This window comes from Pseudophryne corroboree, chromosome 6 (assembly GCF_028390025.1).
Source record: "Pseudophryne corroboree isolate aPseCor3 chromosome 6, aPseCor3.hap2, whole genome shotgun sequence".
In the NCBI taxonomy this organism is placed as follows: Eukaryota; Metazoa; Chordata; class Amphibia; order Anura; family Myobatrachidae; genus Pseudophryne; species Pseudophryne corroboree.
This window is the reverse complement of record NC_086449.1, coordinates 572446881-572460600: the sequence shown is the minus strand read 5'-3', so window position 1 is coordinate 572460600 and position 13720 is coordinate 572446881. Positions and strand designations below refer to the sequence as shown.

Here is a 13720-nt window from a genome sequence, read left to right as displayed (position 1 = left end):
GGATACAAGAGCAGACAGCTTATTCCATGTGTGGCCAGATCACTCTATCCATGAAATGGGCAGCTACCATCCGGATGCACAGAAGATATCTGTCTCATGGGAGTGTCTTGAAAGTTTAGCTTATTTGAGGCAATGTGTACAGAGAAGACTCATCTTTCTCAGATAGATCTTTTGCACTTAGCATGGGGTGTGTGTGTAAGTGACTATACTAATCATAGCCAGACTAAGGGGGGGATGCAGGGCATACTGCACCCGGGCCCCCCTATGTCAGGGGGGCCCCCATCCAGAGCACACTGACATCACTAGCTTTCCTTCTTATGCAGCAGCAGAACCAGCAGCCAGAATGCAAGCAGGACAATAAGCAGTGCAGGCAGTGATACGTGAATATCATGTTTCATGAACTACCGATAGAGCTTTCCGACCAGAGGAGAGACAGGAGGGTGGAGAGAGCTATAAGTGACACAGGGATCCCAGCTTTTCCTCCTCCCTGCCTGGGTGTCTGAGTCCTGTGTTGTAAACTGTTATGCAACTAAACACTTTCAGTCTAGAGCAGGGGTGTCAAACTCAAATTCATCGGGGGCCGCATCAGCAGTTTGGTCCCCATCAAAGGGCCGGTTGTATCTGTAGGTCTATGTGTCCACTCTTTATTATCATAAATTAATGTCACTGCATTCAATTATTACTGTTTTTTGTAATAATGTAAGTAATAACTAGCTCTGAAAGCAGAAACATAGTCAGAATAATGACAAGTAGATATTCAAATGTACAATTATTGTACAATGTATTGAAAAATGTTTTTTGGTAACAAACATTATTTTTTTTTTAAACATACAAATATTGCCAAACACTGTTTATTAAACATATGGAAAACACAAGTCCATGTGCCCCCTTTTATAGTGCCCAGCCATCTGCCCCCTTTTATAGTGCCCAGCCATCTGCCCCCTTTTATAGTGCCCAGCCATCTGCCCCCTTTTATAGTGCCCAGCCATCTGTCCCCTTTTATAGTGCCCAGCCATGTGCCCCCTTTTATAGTGCCCAGCCATCTGCCCCCTTTTATAGTGCCCAGCCATCTGCCCCCTTTTATAGTGCCCAGCCATCTGCCCCCTCCATTTACTTTACTTACCTTTTACTTCTTTCTTTCTTTTACTTCTTTCTTCTTGCTCCTCTCCGCGGCGTCCGCGCGCTCCTCTGATCCCTGGAGATGTCGGGCGGACGTCACATGATGACGTCACGTCCGACACCCAGGGAGCAGTGCGGGGCAGGAAGAAGTCGGGCCAGGTCCCGGAAGGTAAGTAAATTTTTTTTTTTTTTTTTAACTTGAGCCATTTTTAAAATGAATTTACTCCGTGCAGGCACGGAGTAAATTCATTGAAAAAAAAAAAGGGGAGGCTGCAAGGCTGGCGGCGGCACCGCGGGCCATCAGACGAGGTCTGGCGGGCCGGATTTGGCCCGCGGGCCTTGTGTTTGACACCCCTGGTCTAGAGATAGAGACACACACAGAGTCCTCCTGAGTCCTGTCCCAGTGTGTAAGTAGTACAGAGGCTGCTGCTATTCTTGCATGTGACGAGATAAATTCTTTTATTTTTCTATGTGTATTTTAAAGTTACGTTGTCTTTGTTCCACCACAAGAAAAGTTTATAAAATAGTTCTCTTTTACTTAGGTGGAGCTATAAACAGAACCCAGGCATTATTAAACTATTAGTTAAAACTTATATATACCATTGGTTTAAATTTAATATACACAATCTATACCTCCCACCATGACCCATTCCAGGAGGTACAAAATGCTCTCTGCCTGGACTTCCTTCTTAATTTATGATTGCAATCACCTGTGTTGAAGTACCTTTCTTATCAATTAAATAGTTCAACACAGGTGACGTCAATCATATATTAAGTGGGAAGTCCAGGAAGAGAGCATTTTATCTCTTCTGGAATGGGACATGTTGGGAGGTATGCACAATCTAATCTACATCCCCCTTCCTTTCTTAAGTGCCACGGGCACCCCCAAGGCTTAATCCGGCCCTTATACTAATGATGGCAGTTGCGGCTGATGCCAGGAAAACAGAAGGTGGAGCTATGCAAAAGCATGAGGAGGGATGGATTCTAAAAAATAGCATATGCATAGCATAATAAATGTCATCACAACCCTGCATTAATGGATGCATGCATTACACTGTGTCCGGGTTCTGGGTCACAGTGACAGGGCCTGTTACCAGCTGTAATAAGCTATTCACCAAACTATAAATATTTCTCTTTACATTTCTAGAAATTTAAGACCCCTTGGAAAAAATTCTTTACCTCCATGCCGGTGTATGCAATCATAGTAGCAAATTTCTGCAGAAGCTGGACGTTTTATCTATTGCTGATCAGCCAGCCCGCTTACTTTGAAGAAGTCTTTGGATTTCCAATAAGCAAGGTACAATGCTCTAAGTCTATGATACTATGCCCATCTCAAATACTTAAAATGACAGAGGCAATCAGTGCAAAGGTTAATTTCCATAGAAAATGATACACCTGTAATGCCTTTTAATTATGATATGCTACCCTAAGACTGGGTACACACTATACGATATATCATTAGTATAGCCAATGAATGATATATTGCTAAATGCATCGACTCTTGTGTATAGACGATATATCTGTGAACAGCGTCATTCACAAACATATCACATTGGCGATGCAGCACGGCAGATGCCGATATATTTTGCCGATATATCAGTATATCTGCCTGTGGGTACGAGCTGCCTGCCAACCGACCCATCTGTCGGCCGCAGGAATTCCTAACAATGACGTCACTGTCGGATCCTAGAGCCAAGCATGTTGAGCAGTGGATTGGTAAGTGTGTATGCTCAATTCGTTTGTGCAGAACACATACCAAATCATTGAATCAGTCAGCTCGTTGGGTAGTCAGCCGTTTCACCGTTTAGGTGTGTACCTAGCCTAAGTCAAGAAGACTATTAGCTGTGCCATGCATCGTCATGATAATGATGATGATGATAATAATAATAATAATATCTATCTCTCTACTTAGGTCGGCCTACTTTCTGCAGTTCCACACATGGTTATGACAATCATTGTACCAATCGGAGGGCAGCTGGCTGATTTCTTAAGGAGCAGGCAGATATTGAGCACCACAACTGTAAGAAAAATCATGAACTGTGGAGGTACTAAGATTACTGCGATAAGTCAGTGTCCTTATGACTGTATTTTAATCTACAACTCATTTATGAAGAGCTCTCAGCTTACGTAAATCAGGCATTTTATTGCAGATTTTAAAGCCCCAGTATAATTTTTGCATCTGGCTTCCCACTGCCAGGTATGATATACTGTACATGGCACAGAATGTTACGGGTAACTATATATTTCCCCAGTATGCCAGTAGCAGCAAGTAACACTAATCCATAGGATCTACATTGCAGCACCCACACACAGGAGAGGTTTATATAAGTATATCCTGCAGTAAGTACAAACAAATGAATGTGTAACATAAGTGACATTACTGATGAATAGGCTAGTAGCTGGAATGTTGATAGGTGAAGCTACAGGTGCTGGACCTATCTAAAAAGAGATAAAGAATTACGAGTTTAGTTTGTATTATGCTATTACTTAACAAAAACCTGCACCAGCCAAACTACAATTAGGCAGTACGTTAAAACGCAAACACACCAAGAAATAATAAAATTTCCATACTCCCCACCATGATGTGATAGAGCCCAATGTCCACAGTATCTATAATTACCTCCTGGGTAGAACAGTGTCATACATGGCCTGCTGAGATGGAGTGACATCAGAAATAATATGCTGTGTAGAGTGTGTACAGAGCACCGATTTCTTGTGTCTGACATACACAGTAATGACAACTCCGCTGAACTGATGTGTGCTGGGCCTGAGTCACCCATTTATAGTAACCGTCTCACTATGATTGTGTATGTGCAGGGTTTGGCATGGAGGCCACACTGCTGCTTGTGGTTGGATATTCTCATACAAAAGGCATTGCAATTTCCTTTCTCGTCCTGGCCGTAGGATTCAGTGGCTTTGCTATATCAGGTAAGGACTTGCTCTCTAGACCTGTACACTTTGTTTCTAATGTTTCATAATTACTGTTTATTGACTGCAGTAGTGTTCCTCCAGTTTTGTACATGTTGGAATGATGGATCAAACACTAGGTGGACGATGATGGTTAGATAAAGTAATACTACACTTACATTACAAAAAAAGTCCAGAAATGTCTGTGCTTCATCTCGACTATTTTGAAACGCTCTTTTACAATGTATGTTACATAGTTACATAGTATCTAAGGTTGAAAAAAGACAATTGTCCATCGAGTTCAACCTATTTGTGGTCTCCTATGCACGATTATTTTATATAAAATGTCTGCCGTTGCATTATATCCCTTTTTTAGAGTAACAATAGTGCGTGACTATGCACCATAACCCTGAATATCCTTATCCATTAGGAATTTATCGAACCCATTCTTAAAGGTGTTGACAGAGTCCGACATTACAACTCCCTCAGGCAGGGAATTCCATACATGTATTGTCCTTACCGTGAAAAAGCCTTTACGCCGTATTGTGCGGAATCTCCTCTCCTCTAACCTGAGCGAGTGTCCACAAGTCCTCTGTGTTGATCTAACCAAAAACAGGCACCGCGCAAGCTCGGTGTATTGTCCCCTTATATATTTGTAGATGTTTATCATGTCCCCTCTTAGTCTCCTCTTTTCAAATGAAAACATGCCTAGTCTTTCAAGCCTTTCCTCGTATTCGAGCATCTCCATGCCCTTAATTAGTTTGGTCGGCCGCCTCTGAACCTTTTCTAGCTCCAGGATATCCTTTTTGTAGTAGGGTGCCCAGAATTGTACACAGTATTCAAGGTGTGGCCTCACCAGTGATTTATATAACGGGAGTATAACACCCTCATACCTTGCATCAATTCCCCGTTCTATGCATGCTAATATCTTATTAGCCTTCTTTGCTGCAATCCTACTTTGGGTACTGCTTCCTAGCTTGCGATCTATGAGAACACCTAAGTCTTTTTCCAGTACAGTATTCCCTAATTTTACCCCATTCAGTATGTAGGTGTTATTTTTGTTCCTGCTACCACAGTGCATTACCTTACACTTGTCTGTGTTGAAACGCATTCTCCATTTGGCTGCCCATGCTTCTAATTTAACTAAGTCGTTCTGAAGAGACTCAGCATCCTCCTCTGTATTTATAGCCTTACACAATTTGGTATCATCTGCAAAAATTGACACCATGCTCTCTAGACCTTCTGTTAGGTCGTTAATGAAAATGTTGAACAATAGCGGTCCTAATACCGAGCCTTGTGGCACACCACTTAACACTTCAGTCCAATTTGAAAGAGATCCATTAAACACAACGCGCTGCTCCCTATTATCTAACCAATTTTTGACCCAAGTGCATATTGCGCTTCCTAGCCCTATTTCTTGTAGCTTGTAGATAAGTCGCATGTGTGGTACTGTGTCGAAAGCTTTGGCAAAGTCTAAAAAGATTACATCTACCTCTTTACCCTGATCGAGGTTTGCACTTACTGTTTCATAAAAGCCAAGTAAGTTGGTTTGACAGGATCTGTCCTTCACAAATCCATGTTGATTCCTTTTAATGACCTTATTGGCTTCAAGGAACTTCTGAATACTATCCCTTAGAATACCTTTCAGTACTTTCCCCACTATAGATGTAAGACTAACTGGTCTATAATTACCCGGTTCAGTTTTACTTCCCTTTTTGAATATAGGCACTACTTCTGCTATACACCAGTCTTTGGAAACCATACCTGATATAACTGAATCCTTAAAGATCATAAATAGGGGTTTAGTGAAGCTCCATTAGAACCCTTGGGTGAATTCCATCAGGCCCCGGTGACTTATTAATCTTTAAATGTTTTAATCGGTCACAGACTACCTCCTCACTTAAATAAGTGCCTATCAGTGGGATATTCTTATTATTGAGATTGTGTGTTAGTCCCTGAATTGGGTCCTCTCTAGTAAATACTGTTGAAAAAAACTCATTTAGTGTGTCTGCTATGTCATTATGATTTTTGATTAATACTTCCAGCTTGTCTTTTAAAAGGCCTATACTCTCCTTCTTTAATCTCTTGCTATTAATGTATTTAAAGAATTTTTTGGGATTCGCTTTGCATTCCTTTGCTACTAGTTTTTCAGTTTCTACTTTAGCCGCTCTTATTTCTTTTTTGTATATTTTGTTACAGTCCTTATAGTGCTGAAATGATTTTGCCTTCCCGTCAGATTTGTATTTTTTAAATGCTCGCCTTTTCTTGCCAATAAGTTCCTTTATCTTTATATTAAGCCACATCAGTTTATGATTTTTAATCCTTTTTTTGCTGCTCGTAGGAATAATTGTTACAGGTCGTAGCTGGTGATGTAGATGGAGGAAAAAAGAGGGAGAACAAAAGAGCAAAAAGTAACATCAGTTGGTATCACATTTCTCTTTAACATTTCTTTTTAACAGATTGAGCACATATAGTCATTCACTTCTAAATATTAAGGATAATTGAAATCCGAAAAAGGGGACTACTACATTTCATAGTTTAACAATGATATTGAGAGGAGGAAATATGTTTTATAACATTTCACAGAACATTGAGGAAAGAAGATATTGAGAAAAGAAGGATATTCTCTGCTGTCTAGCTATTAATTTAGTAGCACCTTAATCTATCAATGTAATTAGTAAAATAACTACTTACTGTGAGGATACTTTAAGGAAATCCCCCACAAGAATGTTCTTACTGTAGATAAGGATATTATGTAGTGGACGTTTCTATTGGAAAAATGAACTTATTGAATTTTATGATCTAATTTAAATCTTAATAAGTTATTTATATAATTAATTTGTCACTTACATAAACAAAATTTGAGGAAATCTTATTAAAGGTCAGATATTCCTTTTTCGTTGTGCATAATAGATGTTTCTATAAAATATATATATATATCTATATGAAAAAATGGGTTTGGTTTCTAATTTTACCTCTATTGTCATATATCATCATACTCACATTCAATTCTAGAGATGGATATGACCAGTTATGAAGTATCCTCCAAGGTTAATAGAGTACCATAAGTTATCTAGATGAATTAAATAGCACTTAATAGGCTAGTATTCAAAATCATAAGTTCCTAAATTTAAGTCACTATAATTTGAGTTATGTCAACTAAAGAGTATATAGACTTACTTTAAAAACAAATCCAAATCAGTGACACCGAACAGAATGTCCAGAGGGATAGATGATACCCAACTAAAAGTTAAGTAGAGGTTCATGTTAATTCAATTAAGAGGAGAAAGTCCTATTGGATTAAAGGCCAGAAGTTGCTACTTACAATGAAGAATTCTGGATATGTGTGGCTGCCAGTTGACATAACTCAAATCATATCCATCTCTAGAATTGAATGCGAGTATGATGATATATGACAATAGAGGTAAAATTAGAAACCAAACCCATTTTTTCATATAGATATATATATATTTTATAGAAACATCTATTATGCACAACGAAAAAGGAATATCTGACCTTCAATAAGAAGATTTCCTCAAATTTCGTTTATGTAAGTGACAAATTAATTATATAAATAACTTATTAAGATTTAAATTAGATCAAAAAATTCAATAAGTTAATTTTTCCAATAGAAACGTCAACTACATAATATCCTTATCTAGAGTGAGAACATTCTTGTGGGGGATTTCCTTAAAGTATCCTCACAGTAAGTAGTTATTTTACTAATTACATTGTTAGATTAAGGTGCTACTAAATTAATGGCTAGACAGCAGAGAATATCCTTCTTTTCTCAATATCTTTTTTCCTCAATGTTCTGTGAAATGTTAGAAAACATATTTCCTCCTCTCAATATCATTGTTAAACTATGAAATGTAGTAGTCCCCTTTTTCGGATTTCAATTATCCTTAATATTTAGAAGTGAATGACTATATGTGCTCAATCTGTTAAAAAGAAATGTTAAAGAGAAATGTGATACCAACTGATGTTCCTTTTTGCTCTTTTGTTCTCCCTCTTTTTTCCTCCATCCACATCACCAGCTACGACCTGTACCCCTGATGAAGTCCAGAACGGACGAAACGCGTTGGGTTTTATAAAAAAAAATGTTTTAGACAGTACCATATTTTTGTACATATGAATATTGTACTCATGAAACATTATACTACTGTACCATCATTTTAATTCACTGTTTTATTGAAACTATTGTCCTTCGGGTCACGCTGGTTTGATTTTCATTTGAAATAACAGTATTGTTGTGTGCCCTCTGAATATTGTACATATATATATATATATATATAGATATATATATATACACACACACACACAAAATGGTGTATAAATGCGCTGCTACTGTACCTACAAGACGAAAAATAAACAAAAATAGTCCTTGTATCAATTTGTATGACAATACCACTCCCGTTATTGCAAAAGGGGGGCTGCTTGAAAGTCCTCAAATATGGCTCTATTTCCAAAAAGCCAATGTTCAATATATAGAAGTGGTAGGACCCAGCGCCTTCTGTGCAAACAGTGTCAATAGCTCAATAAGCATTTATATGCGTACCAGATAGATGATAGATTCAAACGTGTAAAAAGGATCTTGTTATTTCTGATTCTCCTTTCTCCGTGCTCCAGACTCATCCGATGTATGGAGTATAAAAGAGGAAGAACAGGAATCCTGATAGTGCAATATTGCAATACTTATAACACCACGTGCAGTAGTGGCTATTAATAAAACTCATGTGCCCACATCCTTGTGAGAAAGAAAAAAAAATATATAATAATATCCTCTGAATATAGGTACTTTGTATATAGCGGGGGTCTTTATGACAGCATCTTAGGTTTTGCAAGATCACTCCATACCTTAAAACCAAAAAATAGATACTCCCATGCGGGAAAGAGCCAATAGTGTAATATTGTGTTTTTAAAAAAAATTTAATTGACATACAAAACACATATAAATTGGACTCGTACAATAAAAATGAGAATCGAGCTTATCTGAAAGTCTGTGGAGGAGTCTGATAAGTGCCCAACGTGTTTCGTCCTTTTACTATTCCTGTAGGACTTCTTCAAGGGGATATATAAGTGTACTAGGGAGGGGCCTTAGACTGCACACCTATAGCTGCCAGTAATGTGAGGTGCTACCTACTGAGACTTGTAGTTCTACAGAAGAAAAAAGGGGGGTGTTGTAGGTGCACTGTCTCTAGCATTACTGATATCATATAGCTTAGCATATAATAAATAGTGGAGTTTAGTTATGAATTGATCAATGCATGAAGCTGCAGCCCCGCGGCAAGGGACTCCACTCTGCTGCAGTACCTAACACTATAGGGGTTCAAACCTAGGGTACAGGACCCCCCAAAAAACCACAGCCAAGCAACCCCAGGGCATCGCAGGGAATAATTATGTGTAGTGAGAAGGATTAAAGGATAGGTGAGAAAAAAATGGTGTTATGGGGTGAATTAATATAAGTGAAAAAAATGTGTAACATGTATAATAAACAAACGGTGAAAGTGCCAAATTAAATGTAATGCTGCGATGCCCTGTTGTCGCCCAGCCACGGCAGTCCAGGAGGCCCCGCACCCCAGGAGCCACCCCATTTCTGACCTATTGTTCTGAATAATTGGACTTACCTAGAATTGTGCCATATTCACAAGTGCAGTCATGCTAGGTACCCTAGTTAAAATAAATGAGGGTCAGGTGCGGGTGGGTGCAAGTCTAAGAATGAAGGTGTCTCACTCCTTCAGGTGTGTCTATACAAAACACTTTTAGTTTGCTAGGGAGGGGCCTTAGAAATATCAGTAATGCTAGAGACAGTGCACCTACAACACCCCCCTTTTTTCTTCTGTAGATATATAAGTGTACCCTGCTCATAAAGCCTATTTATAGGGCGTCTGGCATTTCTAAAGTGTCACTGCGCATGCGCGTAAAGTATTTCCCACATTGCATACAGCGCATGTGCGTGGGTCTTGCATCCCACTACCTGTTTGATGTTAACTACTGAAGTGAGAGATACCCCTAATGAAGTCTCCATGTGAGACGAAACGCATTGGGTTATCAGTTGTTATATCGTGACCTCCAGTTCGCAATCTGAGAAGGAGGAGTCCAACGAAGGAATACCTGTATACTTACTCTCATTTGGATCCCCATTGGATACTAGCAGGGGAGGAAATGTTTGATGAGACTCTTTATATCATTATGGACAATAATGTTTTTTATGTTTTTTAATAAATTTGTGTATTGGAACCCACTGATTATTTTATAACAGTTTGATGTTCTACCTTGGTACGGTTTAGTAATATTGGGGAGTCACATCAACTCTAAGGCACCAATTTCACTATTGTTGTATATCTGTAGTGTGGTTCCTTCTAACAGGGGATCTAGTGAAATAGGGCTGCCTGCCTTGGAAATTTCTATCATACTACTTTCAATTTTGAATAAGCGCACAAAGACAGTTTTTTTGTTTTTATATATATATATATATATATCTTTCAAAGTGTTCAGGTGTTGCGCAACAGGAACTGTTGTGAATCAGAGTTTATGATATCACCAAGAGTGCAGCTTCAGATCCCCTCCAAGCCACTGGAGTAAAGGTAAAGACTGTCGAAAAATGGAGAGCGCACTCTTGATTATATAAGAAGTAACAACTTTTACTTTGTAGCATTTGATTACATACATTAAAGGTTAAAATTCATCAGCATGGTGTTTCCACCGCAACTTAGCCGGTATGTCTCCCGAACCACAGCTCGTCTGATCTCCGGCTCTGAATCCGGAGGATGACGTCACGGCGTCTACGTCACTTAGCCACGCCCAACGCGTTTCGTACGTCAGGTACTTCGTCAGGGGGTGTGGTTCATTAACAACTTGATCTCCTTATATACCCGTTCTAGGTATTGTTCTCAATGAATTAATTACAACATGATTTCACTTAAAAATACAAATAGACAATTCATACAGCTTATGAACCATTGGCATTTTACAACTACTTCACAAAAGATAAGCTCAAATTATCCATATTTTCAATATCGATTATCAAAGACTAATAATAACCTTACACGGTTTCACATCAATAAACCTATTAACATTACAGCTGGAGTCCATCTCATACATAGATGAACAGCAAATTAGTTCGTATGATCCATTCACACAAAGGTCTGCATCCTATCCTATGTGTCATACTTTCATACCCTATTTCTCTTCTAGAAAATGCCGGTGGAGATTACTAAAAATCATTCTGATTCTTAAGAGTAAATTAGCCCCTAGCAATTTGAAGAATGTTACTGTACCACGAGTGGATAGATTGGAGGGATTCTATGCATGTACTTAAATGTAAGGTATGCAAATATGTTAATAAGGATCATAAACAATTTTTTAATTCCAATAATACCAAATCATGGAAAATTAAGGGAAAATTAAGCTGTCTTAGTTCATATGTGATTTATCTTTTAGAGTGTAAGTGTGGGAAACGCTATGTAGGCAAAACTAAGCGAGTGCTTAAATTGAGGATTTTGGAGAGCACACGTAATATCATTCACAAAGTTGAAAACCATAGTGTGCCACGACATTTTACAAATTGTTGTGATTCACAATTACAAGGTTTTTCATTTAAAGCTATTGAGCGGGTAGAGTTGGATGAGAGGAAAGGTAACATCCTCAATTTGCTTTCAAAGCGAGAAACCTTCTGGATCTATACACTAAACACACTGGCTCCAGATGGTCTGAATGAAGGCTGTGATATTGTGCCGTTCTTGGAAGGCTGACTCTGTGTGCATGTATGTTAGAGTATACCAGTGGCAGCGGCTACGTCCCGACTGGTGTTCTCGAATGGCATATACGCGGCGGATGACTGAAGAGAATAAGCACATTAACTTTTAAAAATCAGAACGATTTTGAGTAATCTCCACTGGCATTTTCTAGAAGAGAAATAGGGTATGAAAGTATGACACATAGGATAGGATGCAGACCTTTGCGTGAATGGATCATACGAACTAATTTGCTGTTCATCTATGTATGAGATGGACTCCAGCTGTAATGTTAATTAATAGGTTCATTGATGTGAAACCGTGTAAGGTTATTATTAGTCTTTGATAATCGATATTGAAAATATGGATAATTTGAGCTTATCTTTTGTGAAGTAGTTGTGAAATGCCAATGGTTTATAAGCTGTATGAATTGTCTATTTGTATTTTTAAGTGAAATCATGTTGTAATTAATTCATTGAGAACAATACCTAGAACGGGTATATAAGGAGATCAAGTTGTTAATGAACCACACCCCCTGACGAAGTACCTGACGTACGAAACGCGTTGGGCGTGGCTAAGTGACGTAGACGCCGTGACGTCATCCTCCGGATTCAGAGCCGGAGATCAGACGAGCTGTGGTTCGGGAGATATACCGGCTAAGTTGCGGTGGAAACACCATGCTGATGAATTTTAACCTTTAATGTATGTAATCAAATGCTACAAAGTAAAAGTTGTTACTTCTTATATAATCAAGAGTGCGCTCTCCATTTTTCGACAGTCTTTACCTTTACTCCAGTGGCTTGGAGGGGATCTGAAGCTGCACTCATTGTGATATCATAAACTCTGATTCACAACAGTTCCTGTTGCGCAACACCTGAACACTTTGAAAGATTGAATTGCCATTTCAGATGCTGCATTTGGACTTATGTGAGCTAAACTGAGAGACTTTTTAAATATTGCTTTTATTGTATGTGAATTTATACGTCATATTAGCTTGTGGTATTAACAACTGAATATTATGGCTTTTATGAAACCTGAAAGATGGTGTAGAAAGAATGAGGAATGCCATAGAATTTTTAATGATCATTTAGACATTTCATTCAAACGTAAAACAGCTGAAGTTGATGGGAGAGATATAGACTCCCTTTGTGAGAAATTAGAAAAACTACTCACTAGGGAAATGAGACTGAATTGGGAAATTACCACTTTAGAAAAATATGTAGACGCTAAAATAATACCGCGAGGGTTGAGACTAAATAAGAAACCAACCTTTGGTAATGACAGACCCTCATTTATGATGGAATGGGATAGGATTTTAGAAAATAGCTCATTTGATTTAATGCGATTACTTATACAAGAGAGGAAAAAAAGAGCTCAGTGATGTAGATAGAGAACTAATTGAGCTTGATAAAGAAATAGAACCTATTAAGGATTTAGAGGAAGTATTGGAATTAAAAACAGCTGGAGATAAGAGAATTAAAAAATTGGAAGGTGATATTATTAACACTAAAGTTAGTAAATTTAAAAGGGATACTTTGGATTATAAGAATGGGAACATTAAGAGCTGGCCAAGGCAAAAACAGGAATGGAGACAGAGAGAACAATCCCGAGATACTAGATGGCAAAAGGTGGAAAATAAGAGACCTTTTAAAGCCAATGAAAAAAGAAATAACAATTTCTTTTCAAGAAATCGTTATGAAACATTAGCATCTCCCAGACATAATGGTCAAACGAGACATTTTTTTCCCAGGAACCAGACTTGGGGGGAGAGGAAAGATTTGGGAATGACAGAAGTAGAATCCAGTCCAGGGACCAGTGTGAAAAGAAAGAAAGAAGATTCAAAAGACGGAAAAGAGGAGGAAAAAGGAACAAAAATGAGACGACAGAATCCACGGTAGAAATAGATGTATTTAACTTATCGGACTACACCCTAAGTGAAATGGAATTAAGTTTACTAT

The 13720-nt window shown here is 38.4% G+C and overlaps 1 protein-coding gene across 1 annotated transcript in view; it reads left to right on the top strand.

Annotated features, from left to right (window-relative positions):
* Positions 1 to 13720, top strand: part of SLC17A8 (solute carrier family 17 member 8) — an 83226-nt gene that overhangs the window by 33615 nt on the left and 35891 nt on the right. The window contains exons 8-10 of the mRNA XM_063927834.1: positions 2267 to 2416; positions 3032 to 3164; positions 3937 to 4047. Of these exons, the coding sequence (XP_063783904.1) occupies positions 2267 to 2416; positions 3032 to 3164; positions 3937 to 4047 (394 nt within the window). The remainder of the gene's footprint in view (positions 1 to 2266; positions 2417 to 3031; positions 3165 to 3936; positions 4048 to 13720) is intronic.